Below are 23,112 nucleotides of genomic sequence, written 5' to 3'. Positions count from 1 at the left end.
AAAGTGTCCCTGGAGGGATGCTGCCTGGCCTCCTTTCTCAGCAGATTTGACCTTCTCCCCCACCCCCAGTACCTCCGAGGCATGTCGAAGCTAATTCTGCAATGCTTGGGTTGAGTTCTGCCTTCTCTAGTAAGAGGGAAGCCACGGATTTGGATAGGCCGTTGCATTGGCACGTCTGGAACCCAGTTTGGGGTTCGAGGGTGTGTACTGAGTATGCTCACTGTTGCCTGTTATTATCTCACTGGGTTGCAATGATTAGCACTGGTGGAGGGCTGCTGGTGGGTTTTTTTCTCACTCATTTCCTAGGTCTTCTTGTCTCTTCTCTTTGTGGCTCTGGTGACAGGCACGATCCGGAAGGCTCAGAACCTTCTGAAACAGTACTCTCAGCATGGTCTAGATGGGAAAAAGGGGGCCTCTAACCTCATTCCTATGGAAGGTAATCACATCTCTCACTTCTTCATCCTTGGATCTTTACTATATATCAGATTTACTTCCCCAGGCAGGGCTTCCATTAGCCCAGAGCCCCACTGTGTGGGTAGTGTTAGCCTATATCCTATGGGGATCATGGGGTAATTTGACAAAGGAGCTACACTGATTGAAAAGTCTTAATTTGTGTAGGACTCAAAACATGGTAGAAGATAAAGGAATGGAGCATTAAAACCAGGGTAGCAAGCCATTCTTCTTCTGGCTCTGTAATGTCATGGGCCAGCTGATCTTGGGAAAAGTCGATCCGTTATACAGTCGGCTGGCTAAGGGAAGCTCTGCTCTGCCTTAGTGACATCCTCCTTGGTGTTTCTGTCTTTGTTTCACTTTGCCTGAACTTTAAGAAGGCTTCAGACTGGTAGTGGCCCTTCCAACCCTGATAAGAATGTGTCAGACCAGCACCAGCCCAAGATTCAATTTGCTGTCCTCCTCCTCACAGAGGTATGCACGAAAGGCAGTAACAAGCAAGTTTGCCCCTGCATCCTGAAATGTCATCCCTGGCTCTGCTGTCTGCTTGGGGACTTGAACAAAATGGGCAAGCAGAGAGATCACTTGCTTAAAAATATCGTTAGGATCTTTCAATTCCTGTAAAGATAAAGAGATCAGCTTGAAGGAAATGATTGCGACGTCATCTGCATATAGGTATTTTTCACCTATATTTTAGTTCACACAACTGTAAAGGGGACCTCAGGAACTACAATTACCCTTTCAAAAACACTTCCCAAATACTGAGCGACAGAGGTGACTGTCTGAGTTCTGGCTCTTAACAGCCAATGTGCAGACTGGATTCCCCATGCCCACTGGCCCAGGTAGAGCTTGTGCCGAGAGGTGTGAAGGGCATCTTGGGCTTGGCAAATGACATGTCTGGTTCACGCTTCCCATCAGGCTTCAAAGGGCTACTCCTGCTATGGTGCCCAGAGAGGGGACGTGGGTGGGCTTTCCAGGACAGCATGTGTGTATAGATTTCTGACAGACTGAATAACCAAAGCTTGAAGTGGTTTCCGGCCTGCGTGAGCATCCATGCTGTACCCATCCTGGATAAACTGAGCCTTCTGTTTGTGCCGGCTGACATCTCACTAGGTCATGAGCATGATTTACGAGTTAAACACCTTTCCGATACCCTGAACGACAAGCATGGGCCAGCTGCTGGTAAGTACCGCGTCGTAATAACAAGCTGGCTAATGTCCCTTCTTTTCAGCATGTTTCGCAGAGTCTCTTAGCCAGTGACTTTCCTTCCACATGGGCGGTCATGGAGCAGAGGCCATCTCTGGTTATAAAGCTTTTGCTCTTGTCCGTTCAAGAGATCTTGTTCCTGCTAGGCACGCATGCCCTACTCTCTAAAGCAGGGGGGCCCAAACTTTGCCCAATCAAAGATTATCAGCAGTCTGGAGGGCTGTTCCTGTCTCATAGAAAATGGAACAGATTGCAGCTACCGGCTTCCTCAGCACTAAGAAGAAGCCAACAGACTACAGGTCCCAGCATGCAATACTCCATTTTGGTCCTTTCTAGTCTGTAGACCACAATTTTAGAAATGTGTGTCATGTTTATGCCAGACTTTGAGCATCCCTGTTACAGGCTGACCTAAGGGACTTCCATCAGTATGATGGAGTGACTCTATTTCTATCACAAGCTGTAGATATTGGGTAGGAAAGGAGCTATGTATAGTGTATGGCAGAAGCTAACCCCTCCCCAATTTTCTTGCTGTGTAGCAGTTACAGGTAGACTCCTCAAATAGCAGATGATTTAAGAGTTCCTGGCTGGCCTGTGTGCACATCCAGCCCCATGCGGCAAATCTCATGCATAACCATTCTGACATTCCAGGAGCATAGAATTTAAATGTCCTCCTGCATTCTAGCACTGAGCTGCTCTCCATGGGGAGCAGACGTCTTCCAGGGAAGCGTTGCGTTCCCAGAAATGCTGATTCAGAATGGCAGTCGTTCATCAGCGTGAGGGGTGGAAACCATTTCAACTAACTAAAAATAAAACTGGAGAAGGTGTTGAATAATTCATTGCAGCCCTCTCATCCCTTCCCAGTCTTAGAACAGCTTGTTCCTACCCCTAATAAATGTAGTCACAAGCCTGCAGTCCTGGTAGCAAACATCTCCAGTACGAGCTTTGTTGTGTTGCTGGAGAGAGCAAGTGGCACCCCTGCACCCCATTTTCCATAGCTTGAGACCTCCATACACACACATTACTGGGTGTGTGCAGCTTTCAGGAGCAAATCTTATGGGCAGGATCTGTGGCACATTCTTGGGATCTCTGCTCAGACTGGTCCCATTTTCACTTTAAAATCATGTGCAATACCTGAACTGTCTGCTCCAGAGGAAACCCAAAGAGCTGTGTGTAAACCAGGGTCTTGGAATGAGAAATGTCATTGGTGGGGTCAATATGGCCCTGAAGGGATCAGTACGGTCCTGGCTCTCATAAACTTGTGCTGTTCCCACAGGGAGGGATGACATGTTGGACATCGAGATTGATGCGTACATTCACTGTGTTAGCGCCTTTGTGAAACTGGCCCAGAGCGAGTACCAGCTCCTGACAGAAATCATCCCAGAGCACCACCAGAAGAAGACCTTTGACTCCCTCATTCAGGTCCCTTAAGCTCAATATCTTGGTTTGATTTGTATTGTTTGGTTTGCAAAACCATTCCCTGCCTACTTCCCTCCATTCACCTAGTGCTTCCTGAGTGGAAGACACATCCCCCTGTTTCTGGTGGTTGTCTTATAGGAGTCTCTGGATAACCTGATGATAGAGGGGGATAACATTGTCTCGGCAGCCCGGAAGGCCATCATTCGGCATGACTATTCAGCTGTGCTCACCATCTTCCCCATCCTCAGACACCTGAAGCAGACAAAGCCAGAGTTTGATCAAGTCTTGCAGGTAGGTGGTGACTGGAGAAGGTCCTGCAGCTTTGTCTGTAGTGCTTCTTAAGTGACTTTTAGAATAGCCAAAAATATTAAAAATCTTAGAACAGAACCCAACTAACCATGTGGTTGTGCCACTCGCTAACATGCAGTAGACCCAGCTTGGCGTCCCAGTGTCTCGTTCCCTGAGCCAGCAAAGACTGGGAATGATGCAGAGGCAGTTTGCTCTATCCCTGGAGAAAGTGCATCACTTAGTAACAGTTCTCTCCAGTTAAAGTAGTAATTTGGAGCTCAGATACTAGGTGACGGGCTATTTCTAGGTTCTTGTACCACACCAGTGACCACGCCTGAGGTCATTAATCTTCAATACCATTGAAATCTAGTTAAGAATGTGCTCTTAAGGAAGTCTTCTCACATCATCTGAAAGGCTAGTTCTGAGGAGGGGTCTAGCAGATGATGGTGTTAAATAGAGGTTCTTTTAGGTCAGAGGTTGGTGGATTAAGCTCACTTGTAACTGCTGTAAATGAGTTTAAAAACTCCAACGGGCCACTCGGCTGCAAAAAGACTCTCCAGGCGCCAGGCACTATGTCCAGCTTTGGTGCGGCTCCTTATCATTGCATTGGGTTCAGCTGTTTGATTGCCCCCGCCCGCCCGCTGGTCAGTTTGAAAAAAAGAGTGACTCTTTGCTCAAAGGCCCCCCGGTCCGGTCCTGCATAGTTGGAGATTGGTGGCCACAATGTGCAGCCTCATGGCTGCAAGTGTTTCAAGAGGGGAAATAAATAACTTATAAGATGGGGATTCAGCTCTAGGCTCATTTGGGACGTTCCCCTCTGCTGTCTGTTGAACCAATCAGTGGCATTTCTGATGAGAATCTGCGGTTTACTAGACTGTAAATATTCTTCCAGCGAAGTCCCACCACTAAGGGAATTGGGACTGAGAGATGCCCTGAGGGATGATGGGAAGGTCGGATGGTGGGTGAAAGGGGAGGTAGTGAGACATCTTATGCCATGCACTGGGTCGTTCCAGGGCACTGCAGCCAGCACAAAGAACAAGCTTCCAGGGCTAATCACTTCCATGGAAACCACAGGTGCAAAAGCGCTGGAGGACTTTGCAGACAACATTAAGGTAACTTCCACTCCACTGGTCTCTTCTTCAGTAACCTAAGAGAATCACCAGGTTGAACTGTGGAAATATTATGTTAATGAACAATGACCTGAGGTCAGCGCCCTGTTTCTTCTGCGAGATGGCAACCTTACCAACATCCAGAGTAGTGCTGGAACTGCGTTCCCTTCATTGCCTTTAGGTATCAGTTGCAAAAGAAATGCAGAGTGCTGACTTGTTAGAGCAAGGAGGAATAGACTTTTCTATCCCTTGTTTTAAAATGTATTTATAATTAAGGCTGCATGTAATGCAGTTCTCAATTTAATGTCCCTAATGCACAGTACTGCAAAGCATTTTACAGGGAGAGCCGAGACTGCACGTAAAATGATCTGCATTTTAAAAAAATTTTTTTTTTAAAGCAGAAAATATGTGAGTTAAATTTACGTGCCCCAAAGTTTGAAACTGTCTCCAGCTAAAGGGAGAGTTCTCACTAAATCAATCCGTTAACATTGGTGAACCGAACTTACGATAGCCTTTAATGAATCCATATGTTTCGGTCCAAGCAGGTTGTGCTTTTAGCTGTCCTTTTCTGCCTTTGCTATAGACTGCTTTGAAGTTGTAGCCTGTGGTCACCAGTAGATGGGGTTGTGAGCATTAGGGTGAGGACAATATTGAGGAAGCTTGGAAAAACAACCTCGTCAATAAATTTGCCTGAAGAGCAGTTTGGTTGTGTGTTGTTTTTTGTTGTTGTTGTTGTTTTGTTTTTTGTTTTACTTTCATTAACTATTTTATCTGTATCTTTCTCTCCTCCCTTGTAAGAATGATCCGGACAAGGAGTATAACATGCCGAAAGACGGGACAGTTCACGAACTCACCAGCAATGTATGTGGCAATGAGTTGAAACATCCCTTTGTAAAATCCACTCCTCTCTTCCTGCTAACATCAGTCCCCCAGAGACCAGTATCTCTTTTTCAACAGGAGCAGCAAGGGGAATTGCATGTGTTTAAATTAGGCTGCCTTTGATATCAGTAGAGGAATTACTTGGCTTCCATTAAGAGATTAGGTTTCATGGTTTCTAGATTCGTGCATTGGTTTCTTCCCCAAGGCATTAGGATAGTGTATGGGATGTGAGGGTCTGGGGGCTGCAATTAAAGGTTTCTGTGTGTCCCACCAAACCTGGGAGATCTGAACATAAGATGCAGTACTTGGACACTGCACAGATGTAACATATACTTAGCCAACAGCCTGGAAAATGCTTGTTTTTATTGCTAAGCAGGGTGGTAACTGTCAGTCTGTAGATGGGAGACTTCCAGGAAAAACAGAACTGCAGGATATAGTGTTGGTGATTCAGTAGGTAGCACTCTTCCCTGGCAGTCTTTACAGAACCAGTGTCCCAGTGTGGTGTTAGAGGCAGGGGCGGCTCTATGTATTTTGCCACCCCAAGCACGGCAGGCTGGCAGTTTTTGGTGGCACGCCTGCGGGAGGTCCGCCGGTAGCGCAGATTCGGCAGCGCGCCTGCGGGAGGTCCACTGGTAACGCGGATTCGGCGTTCCCACCGCCAAATTGCCACCGAAGCCGCGGGACCAGCGGACCTCCCGCAGGCAAGCTGCCGAAGGCTGCCTGACCTCCACCCTCATGTTGACCGTCAGGCCCTCCCTCCCCCACGGCTTCCCACCCCAGGCACGCGCTTGGCGCGCTGGTGTCTGGAGCCGCCCCTGGTTAGAGGGCTCTGTGCTGCTGCTGGAGATGCCGTGAAACCAACTCCCTGACCTCTTTTACATGTTAATTATCAAATGGTAATTCTTGGAAAGGGATGCCAACTTCAGTGGCTTGGCCAAACTCCAGCTGTAGCTACATCCTTCTGTCAAAATTCCCCCTTCACTTACCATTAAATACGCTCTTCCTCTTCACTTCCAGTCCTAAACTGAGGTGTAGCTGCGTACTGTTAAACAGGTGCTGTCTTCCACCCTGGAGATGACTGCATTTCAGGTGATCTTTGTACAGTTGGTACCGGTGTAGGTTTATAAAGTGCTTTGAGATCCGATAAGATATTATTAAATGCCACTTGAAATGACCGTACTGTTGTTTCTTGCAGGTTTTTGGCTGACTTTGTGGGCGAGGGCATCTTTGTTGTGTTTAATAATGGAGGATAAGAAACCCAATGTGAATTACATTTGACTTTTCCTCTCTATTCCCCCCCTCCCTTGAAGGCCATTCTCTTCCTGCAGCAGTTGCTGGATTTCCAGGAGACAGCAGGCGCCATGCTGGCCTCCCAAGGTACATGCATGGGACTCCCTGGCTGCAGGGGTGACTTTCCCACAATGTTTGAGCCATTTTCCTTAAGGTTAAACCTCCTTAACGAGAACTCTCATTAGCATGCCAGCTTCCCCTCTGCCAGTAGGTTGCCTTCTTGTGTGATCTGCCATGACAAAAAGATAGCTGCCTGGAGATCTCAAAGGGATCTGCAGTTGTTTCCCTTTTTGCCTTCCAGATGTGCTGCCATCATGCACAGCTGGATAACCTTTACTCTATAGCTATGAAGTGAGGTAGAGTAAGATGGCTAACAAATGGCCTGTCGTATAAAGAATAGGTGAGGCAGATCAGTGCAGATCTAGTTTCTAGAGTGAATAATAGAATAGTAATTGTTCCCGCTGAGTTCCTGGTAATGAGGTTTGACAATGAGGAATCACATTTTACCTGCCATGTTCACATTCTGCCCCCTCATGCAGTCATCTCTCATTAACAGCAGTCAGAATATTCACATCAGTGGCTAACCCATCTCAGCATCTATCTCCTCAGCATACCGTCATGTCCTCCTCTACTCTAACACCTGCTCTCTTTCCCTGCTAAACTATATGCATGGCGAAAGACATCTGTGGAGTTAACTCTTTCATTGACCAAAGAGATGGTGCAAATTCAATTTTCTTGTATGTTTCCTAAAAGGTGAGGTTCACGTTATTTACTAAAGGGAGGGAAAGTGCAGCTGTGTCACAGGGAAGACAATACAAAAGGCTTACAATGGCCTTTAGTGTGGTTCATATACTGAAATGCCTGGGAAACCATCAGACTGAAGCTCATTCAGTTTTTAAATATAATTAATTGTCCCATCAGATGTAGAAAGATGGTGGTGGCAGTCAGCAGGAAAAAAATGCTGCTTCAGTGAGTTTACTCAGTAAAATGACAGGTCAGAATAATTACAGACCTTTGCAGGCTTCCGGCTCTGATGACTCAGCTTGGCATCTGGTGCCTCAGAACTGCCTGTGAGCTAAATCGTGACCGAAGTATTCTAGCCCATCCTCTCTCCTCCCGGATCCCCAGTGTCAGAAGCACTTCCCCACTTTGCCAATTGTGTTCTCGTGCAGCACCAACAATACGAGGGACTTCTATCATTGAATCAAAGAAATTAGCCCTGTTGCCATAGGTAGTCTAGCCCAGTACAGGGTACCTAACCCTGCCGGTGCAGAGTTGTTCATCTCAGTAGATTTTTCTAGTGCTGTGGCCACCCTCTTAATTCTGTCTGAGGTGATTGGCTGGTGTTTGCTCTGGTGAAATGTTTCGCTCAAACACGAACGTTTTCACCCGAGAACAAATAAATGTGGTGAGCACCAGCTCTCTGCCTGCATTGAACAATATCCAGGCAGACTCTGTCTCATCCAGAAGTGCCACTTATATCCTAGAAAGGGTCTGTAGCTTGCAGTAAGGGAGGGGGCCAGAGCCACTCAATTCTATTCAGCAGTACCCAGTTTGCTTGGGGGACCAATCCCACTGAAATAATTGACTTTATTGGGAGTTTGGTCAGGCCCTTGGTGATACTTTTTATCCTGAGTGATGACAGTGTTACATTACATTCTGCTTTGCGCTAGTACAAAATATACATTTCCTCCTTAATCTCCAGCACCATTTCTGTGGTCTTGAAGGAGCGAATCCTGCTTGCTCGACCTTTAGCTCCGTGGCTGCTCTGTGTTAATATCTGCTTTGTTCTTCTTGAAGGGATGGTGGTCTCTAACCTGTCTTTTTGCACTTTGCATTTCTTTCTCTCTCCTCCCTCCCCTTTTCTCTCTGCTCTGCCTTAAACTTTGTAGTTCTTGGGGACACATACAATATTCCTTTAGATCCCAGAGGTAAGCAGAGTGTGTGCATTACCCATTCGACCTGTTATATCACCTTTGACTATAGTTACGTATTTCTGTTGATTCTTAAACCGATATCTAATTAAAAAGCAGTTGTCTTTTAAAAAATAAATAACCCAGCTGCTCCCTGACTCAGTGGGAGAGGGGAGTCCGTGTTGTATTACAGTGAACATGTGGATGTAGCTGCTAATTTGCAGGGAGGATGCCATGTTAGTTAAAATGGGATAAAGTCTGTATCGTTGCACTGAATTCTCTCTGTTATGCTGATGGGGACAGGCTTTTCCAGGGGAAGTTGGCCCGACTGGTCTGTCATAGTGTCCTGTGCGGACCCAGCTCCTTTTTTGACAACTGTCCAGACTCCTCACAGGAGCAAAGGCCCTCTTTGCTTCTCTGGTGGCGCCACCAGACCCAGCTCCAAAAGCAGTTTGGGATTTTGTTACAAACTCAAAAGGCTCCCAACCTTTCAAGCAAACTCGGTCTGGCTTACAGCCATGCATAATTCTATGGGCCAAGTTTTCCAACAGTGGCCTCTGTTGGATTCTGCTCACACGCTACGTTTCCTGACCGTGTGGCCCACAGAAGAATGTGTGTGTATGCTTTTAAAACATTTGCACGTGCAGGCAATAGAATTTGCACAAGCCAAACCCATCACCTGTGTGGGTGGGGTATGATACTTGAACAGTCCTTGTGCAGAGCCGGGGCAGGCTATTATCAGCAAGGGGGGTGTTAGCTGAAACTTTCCAGAGTGAGGCTGCTTGTTTGGATTAATGTTGCAGGTACGGTACAATAAGTGCTTGCTATTAACAAAAATAACTTCTCTGTTCCTTGGTTGAGAACATCTAGTGCTAAAAAAAGAGTTTTTATTACATTCGATTGCTCAATTTCTGATTAATAGGGTGTCTTCTATATCTCCGTTCCCATTCTCTTACTCTTAAAACGATAGTAAAGAAGGAATAGGTCTGTCCTTTAGCATGGCTTTCTAGCAGTTGGTGCAAATACTGAGGTCAAACTGAGTGCAGTCTGTCCTTTCTTATTCTGGCTAATCTGATGTGTATCTGGGTTGAGGAGGGAGAGCAATTTTCATTGACAACTTGAGTCTGGCATTATAATTCCATAGCAACAATAAAATGGCTTGTTTGAGTAGAGGCAGACTAACCAAACCAGGCTCCGGGGGTGGCATGTTAACTGGTTTAAGGTTCTTTTCCTTACAGAGACCAGCAGTTCAGCTAGCAGCTACAGTTCTGAATTTAGCAGACGACTGCTCAGCACCTATATCTGTGAGTACCATGCACAGCTCTCCTTCAATTGCTTTCTCCTTTCTCCACACCTCTGCTGGTGCACCGCGAGGCATGTTCTCCGGTGCAGTGTTTGGACCGTACAGATGGGTGGCGCAGCTAGGGCTGTTAAAGTTTTTCGACTGGTAATTCTGGCCTGGGACCGAAGAGCCCGACTGTTACTGAAGTCATCATGCAGCAGCCACTGCGATGGGGCATGTCAGCATTAAACTTGGTTGATGTCAGAAGAGAGCTCCTGGGCCAAATTTAGCCCTGGCATGAGCAGATGGAACACTCAGCGACTTCAGTGGGAGCAGTGGCTACTGATGCGAGGGCCAAATTTGGTCCTGTGCCGCTAATGGAATCCGTGATGGCATGCAATATGTGGAGATGCCACTGTAGGAAATGGTGCAGCAGGGGTACGAGCTCTTGTGGAGCTCTCAGCTGTTCCTTGAAGGAAATGGTTGCATGAATAGTAGGAATTGTGTGCTGGAATGTCAGACAAGGTAGATGTGCAAAATGCACAAAATTATACGCCTAATTCGTGTGCACGGTTATGATTATGTGCACAGATTATTAAGCAGATTTGCATGTAGTAGATGTATGCTCAGTTGTGCACCTAAAGATTTTGCAAATTGAGCCCTGTATGTTCTCTTCTGTAATAACAAGGCATCATTGTGGGCCATCATCTTCCACAGTCTTGTTTAAAAATCCTTTCTCCTCTATTAATGTGTTTTTTCTCATTAAGGCAAAGTATTGGGCAACTTGCAACTAAACCTTCTCAGTAAATCCAAGGTTTATGAGGACCCAGCTTTGAGTGCCATCTTCCTGCACAACAACTACAATTACATCCTTAAATCCCTTGAAAAGTAAGTGCATCTCTGGACAAATCCCCGTGCATTCCAAACAGGCCGAATTTCACTGCTGTGGGGGATTTAGGTTGTGAGGGTGGGATGGGTTTTTCCCCTGCTGCTGCTTTTTTTAACTCCAATATGTTGACTGCGTTTCCTCACTGGTTCATCTTCTCTGGTATTTTTCCCCCTTTGAAACTGCCCTTTGAAGTCTTTCTTACATTGCACAAGAGAGAGGAAAAGAAGAACAGCAGACAGGCCTTTGAGTGCCTCAGATTCTTTCATCTTCTCAGCAGTAAGAATTCAGCGCTGGAAAGCCTCCAGTTTGGAGCAATTTCTGTGTCCTGGCTTGTGCGTTCTGACTGCTGTCACTGCAAAATGGGGGATTGTTAATTAAAAAAGGGCCAAGGGGCCTTGCTAATGAAGGTTTGAAACCCCACCACCTAATTAGCAACAGTGGGTTGGCAGGAGATGAGCTGGTTTGTGGGTGTTTGATAAGCTCTTCTCTCCTTCTACCAGGTCTGAGCTAATCCAGTTGGTGGCCGTGACTCAGAAAACAGTAGAGAGGTCTTACAGGGAGCTCATTGAACAGCAGATCCAGACCTACCAGCGCAGGTCAGGAGGGCTAGTCTTTTCTCTTTCCTTAGTCCTCATTATGGCTTGAGAGACTGTCAACTTTCTGCATAGACCTTAATGTCCAGTCCTAACTGAGTGGTGGGAGAGAACAGTATAAAAGGGAACCACAAACATCATGATTTGAAAGAGTTTTAACATACCATGGGACTTGTGCATCATGGAAAGACATCTAGATATGTGATGTGGAAACTGTCCACGTTCTAGCCCTAAGGAGAGTATTACTAGCTTTCTGTGAGCTTCCTTGCTGGATAACTCACTGTCTATAGATAATAAGGGATAGCTAATGAGACAGAAAATATCATAATGCCTCTATATAAATCCATGGTATGCTCACATTTTCAATACTGCATGCAGATCTGGTCCCCTCATCTCAAAAAAGATATCTTAGAATTGGAAAGGTACAGAGAAGGGCAACAAAAATTATTAGGGGTGTGGAACAGCTTCCACATGAGGAGAGATTAAAAAGACTGGGACTTTGCAGCTTGGAAAAGAGATGACTAAAATGGAATATGATACAGGTCTACAAAATCTTAACTGATGTGGAGAAAGTGAATAAGGAAGTGTTATTTACTCGTTCTCCTAACACAAGAACCAGGGGTCGCCCAATGAAATTAATAGGCAGCAAGTTTAAAACAAAAGGAAGTACTTCTTCACATGATGTACAGTCAACCTGTGGAACTCATTGCTAGGGGATGTTATGAAGGCCAAAACTATAACGGGGCTCAAAAAAGAACTAGATAAATTCATGGAGGATAGATCCATCAATGGCTCTTAGCCAGGATAGTCAGGGATGCAACCCCATGCTCTGGGCGTCCCTAGCCTCTGTTTGCCAGAAGCTGGGAGTGGACGACAGGGGATGGATCACTCAATGATTGCCTGCTCATTCCCTCTGAGGCACCTGGCATTGGCCACTGTCGGAACACAGGATACTGGACTAGATGGTCCATTGGTTTGACCCAGAATGTCTGTTCTTATGTCTATAATGCATCCCCTCTTGTGTCAATTGCAGCTGGTTAAAAGTAACAGAATACATCTCGGAGAGAAACTTGCCTGTCTTTCAATCAGGAGTCAAGGTGAGGTGATAGATAAGAATGAATTTCAGATAATGGAAATCGGCCAAAGCATTTGCCCTGCTATATATAGATATATATTTTTAAAATCCAGGGAGAACGTCTCCGGAAAGCAGTAATACTACAGGAAGGCAGAGTTACATTATGGAGAGTGCATTGGGAATCAGGCTTGGGGTCTATTTTCTCCTGTCCCAGATTTACTGTGTGACCGTAGTCAGATCCCTTCACCGCTCAGTGTCTCAGTGTCTCTCTCTTAAACTGGGGCATATGATCCTACTTCACCTCATAAAATTCCTGAGCACCTAGCACAAAAGCTGTTCTAGATGCACAGTAATACCTGTCCTGGCCCCAAATTTCCCTCTTTAAATAATCTTTAGATGAGAGACATTCATTGAAAGTGGGATTCTCTCCTCCCCACCATGTTCCCGTTCCTGAGTCCTAGCTAAAGCATGTAAGACCAACTTCCAGGAGAGAGTTGGTGTGGGGAGGGGGAGCCAGTGAACGCTAATAAAGATGGCACCACGTGAGTGGTGGGATTGTAAGAGCCTTTCAGAGGCTCTCGAGGAATAAACCCTTTGGCTTTTTCTCCTGAAGGCTGGTCAGTCCAGGTGGAGAGCTCATGTCTGTTAATGGAGTGGGATCCTGCATATAATGTGCTGCTTCCTGGAAATGCTTGGGGCTCAGGGCTGATCTGAGCATTCCCATAAAATAAACAGGAATTTAGAGAGTGAGCAGCAGTGATGACATTTATACTGGGAGGGGGAAATAACATCCCTTCTTCTCTCCTCCCAGCTCAAGGATAAGGAGAGACAGATGATAAAGGAGCGTTTTAAGGTAAGAAGCCTTTGGGGGGCAGGAGAACTTTCCCTGGATCAGTGTTAACCCTGAGCTGTGCTTCCCTGGTACAATGCGCCATATGAAACTTGGACACAGATGTGTCGCTAACCGTTTTCTCCTGTTTTAATGGAAAGGGTTTCAATGACGGCCTGGAGGAGCTGTGTAAAATCCAGAAGGCCTGGGCCATCCCTGACATGGAGCAGAGGGACAAAATCCGCAAGGCCCAGAAAACCATTGTGAAAGAGACCTACAATGCCTTCTTACACAGGTGACAACTCTTCTGCAGGAGCAGTGTCCTCTGCCCTGGTTCTTCTGGGGATGTGTTGAATTCTCTTGGGCCCAAAGCAGACCAAAACTGAGGCAGTTTGCTGCACTCTGCTTTCCAAAGCCATCCTCAGCTCTTGAGATTCCCTTGAGATTCTGCAAGCTGAGGTAGGCTGGTACGATTGTTCTCAGTTAGATCGCGGCATTCATGAATGGCTTCTAAATGCAAGACAACTGGTGGCCATGTTCTAGCTATGCAAAGCTGGGCTCCATTGAGAAATCTCTTGATATTAATGGAAACCCAGGAATACCCATTTGAATCAACCCTGCTAGGATGGTATTCGTGCCGTGAAGAGCTCTACCCAAGTGTCTGTCACGCTCTCAAACAGAAGATGTGGGAGCTGGAATGTTGTTTCACTGGGAGGGGGGCAGAAGCAGAGCAGGATCTGATGGTAGTGAAAAGGGAAGTCCCAGGCACCGTGGCTTTGTGCAGTGTCTGCTGTGTTACACCGGGGTTGTTTTGCTTGTCCTCGGCAGGTATGGCAATGTGCCCTTCACCAAGAACCCCGAGAAGTACATCAAATATCGAGTCGACCAGGTGGGTGAGATGATTGAGAAGCTGTTCGACACATCAGCATGAACCACTGATTATCTCGTATGCTCCCATCTGCAAGTCAGCGCTTTCCCGGTCACCTCCAGGCTTCCTTTCCCGCCCCATTCTGGTGGGCTGGTGTTATACTTGTATTTATCAGATTTATAAACCCGCGAAAACACTCCATCTTGTCTGTCTTTGCCTTTTTAAAGCGCATCACAGAGGAAGCTTTTAGATGACAGATGAAATACTCCAGAGTGGTTCCTGTTATGCTCATGTGTCTCCAGATGGAGACGTTCTGAGTGGAGAGGGAAGACGTGTGAGCTCTGTAAATACTTAGCTCCTCAGGATGAAATCCTTGGTCCTGGTGGAGAGAACATGCTGCATATATAGGTGTGACTGCCTCCTTAATGCAACTTGGATGTGCTAAGAGAAGTGTTCATGGTAGCTCAGTTCCCCCAAGGGATTCTATTAGATCTCTAAGGATTTTCCCACCACTGCACTAAAGTCCATAAGTTGCAGACGTTCTATATTAGTCACTGACGATTGGAGAGTGTTCCTTTCAGAGCCCAGCAGTGTTTCTCTTTCATCGGTAAGACAGTCACTGCTAAGTGAGTAGTGAGCCTTGTGCTATAGGATAAGGACTATAGAGAGTTTGGATATTATAATGGCATTTGTTTTATAGTGGAAAAAATTGCTAACTTCTGCTGTATATTTTGAGTCTCTTTCTAGAAGTCTGTGACATAAGCTCTTTGAAATTGGAAAGATTCAGATCAGGGTGAAAAAGGCTTAGTGGGCTTTTAATCTGCATGTGTAAATTAATTTACAGTGGTATTGCCAAAAGATACTGGATTGAAATCCTCCGTTTACCAAACGGTTACAATTGGGACATGTGCTGATCCCCACAAACCCGCTCCTCAGCCCACCTGGACCTGGAGTATTTTACCTACTAGAAAGTCTTTGCCTGTTTTGCCCTTGTTACTGCCGAGATTGTCAGCTTTGTTTGTAGTGTGATTTGAAGATCAGGCAACTGGACAGTGACAGCAACCAGGTTCTCCTTTCTTAGGTCACCCAGTAGCCATCAGCTTGCAACAAATTTCAGTTTTGACTGACCAGGGCTGGATTTGAATTGGGCCGCCCAGGTTCTGCCCATCACCAGTTCCTTGAGCCATCCAACCCTTATTTATTTTAGTTACTCCAATAAACGGAATCGCCTGCGTCATGTTTGGTTGTTCTTTGATGACAAGATTAACCCAACTCCCCCTTCAGCTGTCCTCCCTTTAGAAAGGCCAGTTGTACCAACAGGAGGCTGTGCAGAAAGCTACAGTGCCGCGTTCGTCCTCTGTAACCGGAGAGTTCCAGGAGATGAAAAAACGCGCTGGTGTCTGCCCCTGGCTTAGCTCCTTTCCTTTTGGTTTCGCGTATTGCTGAGAGTGAGGTCTGTACTGAATTAGCCATAGTGAGTGGGCCTGGGCGGAACCAATCCAACTTACTGTGCACTGGTTCAGCTTCTGAGGACCCTGACTTCTGGACTTGCAGCCCCAAATTCCTGGTCCAGTGGAACCAGCACCGGCATTGTCTGGTTTTAAGAAATGCCTGATTGCATCTGATGTGAAAGGAGTGCAGTGGGGACTGTTAGAGATGGTCCCTGCCTTGTATTGTTTGTGGTGTGCTGGTGTGAGCCTGCACTCCTCCTGCAGCCGCATGGTAACGAGTAGTGTAGCCCCGGAGCCTATCCGAGAGAATCGGAGCAAAATAGAAATAAACCCTGGGCCTTCCCATTGTGTAAGAGCTTTGCAGTGAGCTACAGTGTGTGTGTGTCAACTTCTGAGAACTTAGGCTGGGCTTTTCAAAGAGACCTAAGAAAATCAGGCCCCCAGTTCCCATTGAAAGTCTATGGGAGTTGGGCACCAAACTCCAGTTTATTCCCCTCAAGTTCCCTGCTCCCAGAATCACTGGAGTCTGTCACCTACTGTACAAGAGCTCGGGATGAGCAATCAGTGATGGCTTTGCCTTTCTCTTAGTGAATTTTTCTTCTTAGCCTGTCTTTAGCATAGTAAAACCATAGGGAAAAGTGTGGTGGGGGTGGGTGGGGTGGGGAAAGGATGAACCCTTCCTGGGTTTCTGTGGAGTACGTTGTTCCCACATAACATCTTTCCCCTTTCTTTCCATATCTCCTGGCCTTTTCTGATCCAACATGTCTTGTTTCTGGAAAAGCTGATTGCATCCCCTTCCCATGGTGAGAGGCTGAAATGCTAGACATGAAAACTGAGCCAGTGCGTATTTGATCTACCAGTGATGGGCTAGTCTGCCTCTGAATGATTCTCATGTGCCCTGCTGCAATTGCTGGACATCCTCCTCCTCCAACCAGATCCTGTAAAAGCATCCCGATGTGCATGTACAGTAACTCCTCGCTTAACGTTGTAGTTTGTTCCTGAAAAATGTGACTTTAAGCAAAATGATGTTAAGTGAATCCAATTTCCCCATAAGAATTAATGTAAATAGGGGGGGTTAGGTTCCAGGGAAACTTTTTTCACCAGAAAAAAGACTAACACGTGCGCACACACGCACGTGCGCGCACACACACAGTATAAGTTTTAAACAATCAGTTTAATACTGTACACAGCGATGATGATTGTGAAACTTGGTTGAGGCTGTGGAGTCGGAGGGTGGGATATTTCTCAGGGAATGCCTTACTGCTAAATGATGAACTAGCACTTGGCTGAGCCTTCAAGGGTTAACACATTGTTGTTAATGTAGCCTCAGTCTCTACAAGGCAGCATGAATGGAGGGAGGGGAGACAGCATGGCAGACCTGAGCTGGAGACATTGGGTGGGTGCGTGTGTGTGATGCGCATTGCCCCTTAAGTATTCTGACCCCACTCTAAGGACATTGCCTTGTTAAGTAGATCAGCAAGTTGAGACAGCAGCTGCTCCCAGGAAGCTCCCTCAGTCCTGAGCCTTGTCGTGTCATACCCCATCTCCATGGGACAGGGGGAAGTGGGGTGCAGGAGCAGGGAGGAGGGGGACACCTTAAAATTAGTTTCCCCCTCTTCCCTCCTCCCCCGCACAGCAAGCAGGAGGCTCCGGGGAGCAGCTCCAAGGCAGTAGGGGGAGGGACAGCTGAATGGCCGGCAATTGATAGCCTCCTGGGTGGCTGTGGCACAGGGAACTTAGGGGAGTGGGGAGCTGATGGAGGGGCTGCAGGCCAACCCTGGTTCCAAGCCCCCACCAGCTAGCTCCAACAGGCTGCTCTTTCTGCAAGCAGTGGACAAAGCAGGCAGCTGCAAAACGACATTATAAGGGAGCAACTTTAAACGAGCCTGGTCTCTAATTGATCAGCAGTGTAACAATGGAACAACGTTCGCTGGGCCGACATTAAGTGAGGAGTTACTATAGTTGTACTTGAGTCTTAACCTTAACATCTTATATTGCACCTGCTGCCCTCCTCTCTAACTCCCCTGCTTACTGTGCTACAAGATGTCCTTTATTATTTGCCCCTGAGAACTGTATGGAAACCCTCTAAGTAAAATGTCGACATTTGCAGTACCCAGCGCTTAATAGTTTGGGAATAATTTCATTCGTCAACCAGACCCATGTTTACAAGAACTAATCTATGTATCAATGCCTAATTAAGTAGCTCAGCAGTGGAAGTGTCATTGTGCGAGTGCCCAGAACAATGAAAACAATGCATTGGTAATTGGTGGGGGTGGGGAGTGAAATTGGAGCTAGGTATGAAGTGGAGAGCGGGTACAATAAAGAGAACAATGGAGGATTGTAGAACACTGGGAGCGCTGTGGTTTAACCCCTTCCTTGCTGCCATATGTACGCCAGCAGTACTCTTTTTTTGGTGTCCTGGAAAAGTGTTCGATGTACCCAGTACAACCATCGGCTCTGGAAAGGTAGGTTTCATAGATGGGTCCTTGTACTGGGACATGCTCAATACTGGTAGTGGTGGTGTTACCCACAGACCCTAACCAATATTGGGGGCCCTCTGTGTTACTCAATGTTCACAAAGTAAGAGAAAGTCCCTGGCCCAAAGAGGCTAGAGCCTAAATAGATAAGACATAGTGGAAAGGTCAAGAAAGGCACAGAGAGGTGAAGTGTCTTGCCGAAGGTCACACAGCAAGTTGGTGTCAGAGCCAGGATTAGAACCCAGGTCTCATGACTCTCAGACCAATGCCCTCTGGTGTTAATGTCCATATGTGGTGCACACCTTCCAAACTACTGGAAAATGCTCTTTGAGATTAGATGCTTTGAACCATTGCTTCCTGAATAGCTCAAACTAGTTCTGTTCGTGATACCAAGGAAATTTCAGCAGAGTCAGAATTCTATCAGCACAATATTGCTGCAAAACATTTATGTAAAAGACTAGATTACAAATAACGGGCAAATTAGCTGTAGATGGAAATAATGGCTTTAAAATGCTCTGAAGCCCTGGTAAGAAGGATAGTGGAAAGGAATAATTGTACTATTGCATACATAGTGCATTTCATCTGGAAATCAGTGCTTTACAAAGGAGGGTGAATATAATCCCATTCCATATGTGGAAAAACCAAGGCCCAGAAAAGTTAAATCATTTACCCAGGGGCACTATATAGGCCAGAGGGAAAGCTGGGACTAGAACACAGGTTTACCTAATTCCAAGCCCAGAACACGATTTACTGAACCATGATTCTATTGGCACAAAGGAAATGATGGCTGATAGCCTACAAATCTTATAGAAAAGACCTACATCCCCTCTCGCTCCTGTGCACTCGTGTGTTTAGCTTTGAGGAGCATGAATCATCTAAAACCATGAATTGAGAACATTTGAATTAGCATTATATGTGCTTCCACCTGCTGCTCTGAAAGAAACTAAATATAAAATGCTACCAGGAACTGATTCGAGCTGGTAACTGTGTGTTGGTGCCATGGGGACTGTGACCTGGGTTGCAGGAGTTTGTTGTATAATTCAGTAACCTCATCCTCCTTGTCCACGTTTGCCTCGGAATTGGGAAACGTCTCTGGGTGGCTGACCTGATTCACTCTTCCAAAGGAACCCTGGTGGCAAGAAATAGGATGTGGAACATGACGACATGGGTTAAGTAAATGAAAAAGAAGAGCCTCTCTCCAGCAGCTGAAGGGTCCCTTCTGAGAGCTCTCCCCTTTTCCCTCCTGGTATCCGCAGGTTGAAGAAGAGCAATGATAATTTGTGCAGTGCTGGGTGTGATGCTTCACAAAGAGCACATCTGCCCCAAGGAGCACTTCAGTCACACTAGGATGAGGGTGGTGCAGGAAACAGTTAAAAAGCAAACGGCTAGAAGCCACAATCTGGGAAGGTCACTGCTGAAAGGCTCTGCAAAGGAAGAGGGCTTTAAGAAGGAACTGTCTCTAATTCTGGGGTGGTTTTGTTAGAGGGGAAAAACCGCCTCTTGGGACTATGTTGAGTACTCTCAGCTCATTGCATGGGTGATCTGCATTGCAGATTAGAGTGGAGTTTTCTACATGAGAAAGGCTAATGCATTTATCGCTCAACTCCCTGCCCACGTGCTGCATGAGATGGGACTGTTCACTACTCGGGGCTCCCCTACATGTTGCTCCTATCTTTTAACCCTGGATCTTTCTTGTGCTGATGTTGGCACTGATCTTTGGCTGATTTGGACAGGCCTGAGAAAATTCTACCCCAAAATCTGCACCTCATCCAGGGATGGAGGTTCTCTGCAACCACTCTAGTCATCAGGACTGTCTCTATTGTGCTGATGATTAGTAACACCAGCAGACCACTGAAGTAATAATCAGAGGGGTGGGGGAGAGAGACATCATCACAAATGTTAGCCACTCTGTTGACCTCATGCTCAAGAATGCCGAGTATTAAGAAGAAATCATTTTGTTTTAAGAAGGGGGCCTAGCCTATTCTTGGGAGGGCAACTCTGTTCCCTGTTCTCGAATTATATTCAAGTGAGCAGAAGGGAGTATTTGGACCAAATCCTTTGTTGACCAAATTAAACCAAAGCCCCATGGCGCTCTGCAGCCAGGCTAAAGGCAACATGGAAATGACTGTTTTGCAAAGTTTTAGCTAAGTACATTGCTAACTGCTGGAGGGACAGTTACCAGAGAAGGAATGGACTTCATCAAGGTTTCTGGCGCTGACTCTCGTAAACAGAATAATTTGAGAAAACAGCTCTCTCAAACAGAATTATTAACCAGCTTTTTGCAAACTAACAGAAAATAGATGCATTCATCTCTTGCAATCCATTAATCAAAAAATGGAATTTGCAGTAGGTACAAGTGTGATTAAAAATGATGTTCTGTAACCAAAGTCTCTAATAGTAAATAAGTATAGAACTCTGTTTAGAATGTTTTATATCCTGCTAAATGTAGAACTCTAAAACTGGACTACAGTTAGGTGCTTGTAACTCTTGCTCTGTATACTGCAGGGAAATACAAGGCTTATGAAGTACATTCCACCCACCAGCCTTTAGGTATTAGGCAATGCTTGGCTTCTGCAGATCTTCTGTCTTGCAGGTATATATGGAGCCAGATAAGAGAGAGTCTATAAGGTTTATAGCATTGGCCAATATCATATATAATATCACAGTGCTGATGATTATTCATGTTAAGCTCTTCCAAATTGCTTTTTACTTATGGTAAGCTGTTTGGGGGAGATGTGCAGTATTGTAATCTCCCTGTTGGGTATAGAGACATTCCAGAGAAAAAGGACAAGACAAACTATTTTAGTGATGTTTAGCTAACATGCCCTCGTACCAAGCCATAGCTGATGCAAGGTGACTCTAAAGTTTTGCTGACTTTTGGAATGCTATGATCAAAACAAGATAACAAACCAGTTACAATCTCTGCCTGTTTACTGCAAGGTTTGTGGGGCAAGCCTAGCAAAAAGTTTCCAAAAACATGTGGAAGACGATATAGACAAATAATATGTCAGGGTTAAAGTAATAAAAAGAAATGGTGAAACCCTCATCTGTTATAAACAACCCTAAACTGAGACAGTTGAACTGGTGCACCACTGTTTCCCGGACGGGTTGGTAATGTATTGGCCTTCCTTCCTGTATTATGCAGTATGAATCTTTGACAAATAGTCTTTGATTTAATACAGTTGATTAAGCCCAGTTATTTGACGTCTCTTGTTGTTGAATTAAATCGAACCTGTAACACCCTAGAGAAAGTACAGTGCCTTCACTGGGCTTGCTCCAGGGATGAATTTGGCTTGATGTGCTCAACCTAGCAATGTGATGTCCTCTGTATTGGTGTGCACCAGTCTGAGGAGTGGGCAAAGGGGGGAATTACTAGCTGTCATAATCCATGGTTTCACCGTTGGCTCTGGATAGGGCTGCAGTGTCTTTGCCTCCTGACTAGATTGTCATGATTCACTTGGCCCTCCAGGGTTGCTGGACCAGAGCTTGAGTCCTGCTGTAAGTTGGTCATATGAGAGGTGGCAGAGAGCAAGCAGGGCTGTGGGAGAAAACCCACAGTCTTTGAAGACTGGTGCCGTACTCTGATTTCTCTCCAGCTAGAAGACTAGAAGGGGGGAAGGTTCAATCTCTTCAATTATAGGCCTGCGTGTAACCTGTCAGTAGCTGCTGGCTGCCCATACTTACTAAGTAGAGGGTTGCAGGAGGAAAACCCGGGCAGGGAACTGAGCAGGGAGGAGTGGAATACCAAGTACGCCGGCAGCAGGGTGACCGTATAAGAGAGCCTGTCTCGGATGCGGAGGAAGAACCCACAAATATCAACCAAGACGAGTGTAACACTGGGCACGATCAGAGACAGGATGATGAGTATGGCTGTGTTTTATATCTCCAGCGAGGAGAGACCCAAGAGGAATAAGGTGGGCATTTGTCAGGAGCCATGGATAAATGGAGCAACGGGGTGGACCAGCCCACCTTCCAGTAGTATTAGCACTAGCAGTGGGTGGACTTGTTTGAGTCCACTCCAACATTAGGGAGCGGAGAGTTGAACCTGCCTTGAATGCTACTAGCCTTGTGCTCTGATGGGGAGAGGCGAGCAGAGAGGAGTGGGGGTAAAAACATGGTAAAAGATTTCTCATGGAGAAATAAACGCCCCAGCCCAATACCCCACCCTTGGTTAGTCGAGTTGGTAGGGGTTAATTCACAACCAGGTTTTCTACCCCGAGGGAAGTGTGAAGTGTGCATTACCAATGGAAATTGCCCTGGACAAAAACTAAAACCTGGGTTTAAGTTACAGGAAACCAAACATTGCAAACTCACAAAACAGTCTGGGACGTTCACAAAACTTGGAATACCATTAACCGTTACCAGCTGCCAAATCGAGAGCTCATTAACCATTACTTTGGCATTACTCTGTCCGCATCTTGCCATTCACTTAGTTCCCTTGGGTTTAGCTCCTTTGACCCGAACTAGCTTCTAAAGCTAACACTAAAGTCAGCCATGTTTGGAACTGATCACTTTCTGTCCACTGATATGGCTCGGATCCCTGAGAACCTTACATTAACAAAGTCTTTCTGGGACGTAGAGACGTTTGCTCCCATTTTACAGGTGGAGAAAGTGAGCACAGAGAGGTTGTCGCTTGCCCAAGTAACACACGGGAAGTCTGTGGTAGATCTGGAAATGGACCTCAGATCTCCTGAGTCCCACTCCAGTGCCTTAACCACACAGCCAGTCTTCCTCTCTCTGGGGGTAGATCTGCAGGTGCTAGGAGATGAGGTAGGGAGTGGAGCAGCCAATAAAGGGATGTCGGGGGGGGGGACTGAGTGGAATGGCCAGTGCAGGGAGGCGGGGAGGAATCCAGCACCGAAATGGCCAGTGTGGGGAGGAGGGGTGTGTATCCAGGACCGAGTGGTGGGGGCAGGAAAGGGGGGAGTCCAGGACTCTGTGACTGCTATGCCAGTAAAAACAGGAGCTAAAACACTGTAGAACTGCTCTCCTTGGGCTTCCACTTCTCCTCCCAATTTCTCAGAGCTGGTTTTTCCCCTTCCCTGGCTGTCGGAGGAGGATTTACAGCAGTTACAGGCAGAGTGATCTGCTTGCCGT

At 46.3% G+C, this 23,112-nt stretch overlaps 1 protein-coding gene across 11 annotated transcripts in view; it reads left to right on the top strand.

The window, feature by feature from the left end:
• EXOC7 (exocyst complex component 7) overlaps positions 1 to 14,286 on the top strand; it is a 33,291-nt gene extending 19,005 nt beyond the window's left edge. For 2 of the 11 annotated variants that reach the window (XM_054047343.1, XM_054047342.1), the window contains 15 exons: positions 344 to 436; positions 1,564 to 1,632; positions 2,930 to 3,075; positions 3,211 to 3,363; positions 4,374 to 4,472; positions 5,268 to 5,330; positions 6,659 to 6,725; positions 8,531 to 8,569; positions 9,790 to 9,855; positions 10,601 to 10,721; positions 11,223 to 11,318; positions 12,349 to 12,412; positions 13,202 to 13,243; positions 13,381 to 13,514; positions 14,048 to 14,286. In XM_054047343.1, coding sequence (XP_053903318.1) covers positions 344 to 436; positions 1,564 to 1,632; positions 2,930 to 3,075; positions 3,211 to 3,363; positions 4,374 to 4,472; positions 5,268 to 5,330; positions 6,659 to 6,725; positions 8,531 to 8,569; positions 9,790 to 9,855; positions 10,601 to 10,721; positions 11,223 to 11,318; positions 12,349 to 12,412; positions 13,202 to 13,243; positions 13,381 to 13,514; positions 14,048 to 14,150 — 1,355 coding nt within the window. In that variant the 3' untranslated portion in view covers positions 14,151 to 14,286. The remainder of the gene's footprint in view (positions 1 to 343; positions 437 to 1,563; positions 1,633 to 2,929; positions 3,076 to 3,210; positions 3,364 to 4,373; positions 4,473 to 5,267; positions 5,331 to 6,658; positions 6,726 to 8,530; positions 8,570 to 9,789; positions 9,856 to 10,600; positions 10,722 to 11,222; positions 11,319 to 12,348; positions 12,413 to 13,201; positions 13,244 to 13,380; positions 13,515 to 14,047) is intronic. The other 9 variants (XM_054047349.1, XM_054047348.1, XM_054047347.1 and 6 more) reach the window with 5 other exon arrangements.
• Positions 14,287 to 23,112: the final 8,826 nt, after the last annotated feature.

Source organism: Malaclemys terrapin, chromosome 13, assembly GCF_027887155.1.
Source record: "Malaclemys terrapin pileata isolate rMalTer1 chromosome 13, rMalTer1.hap1, whole genome shotgun sequence".
NCBI lineage: Eukaryota > Metazoa > Chordata > Testudines > Emydidae > Malaclemys > Malaclemys terrapin.
This window is presented reverse-complemented; position numbering and strand designations above follow the sequence as displayed.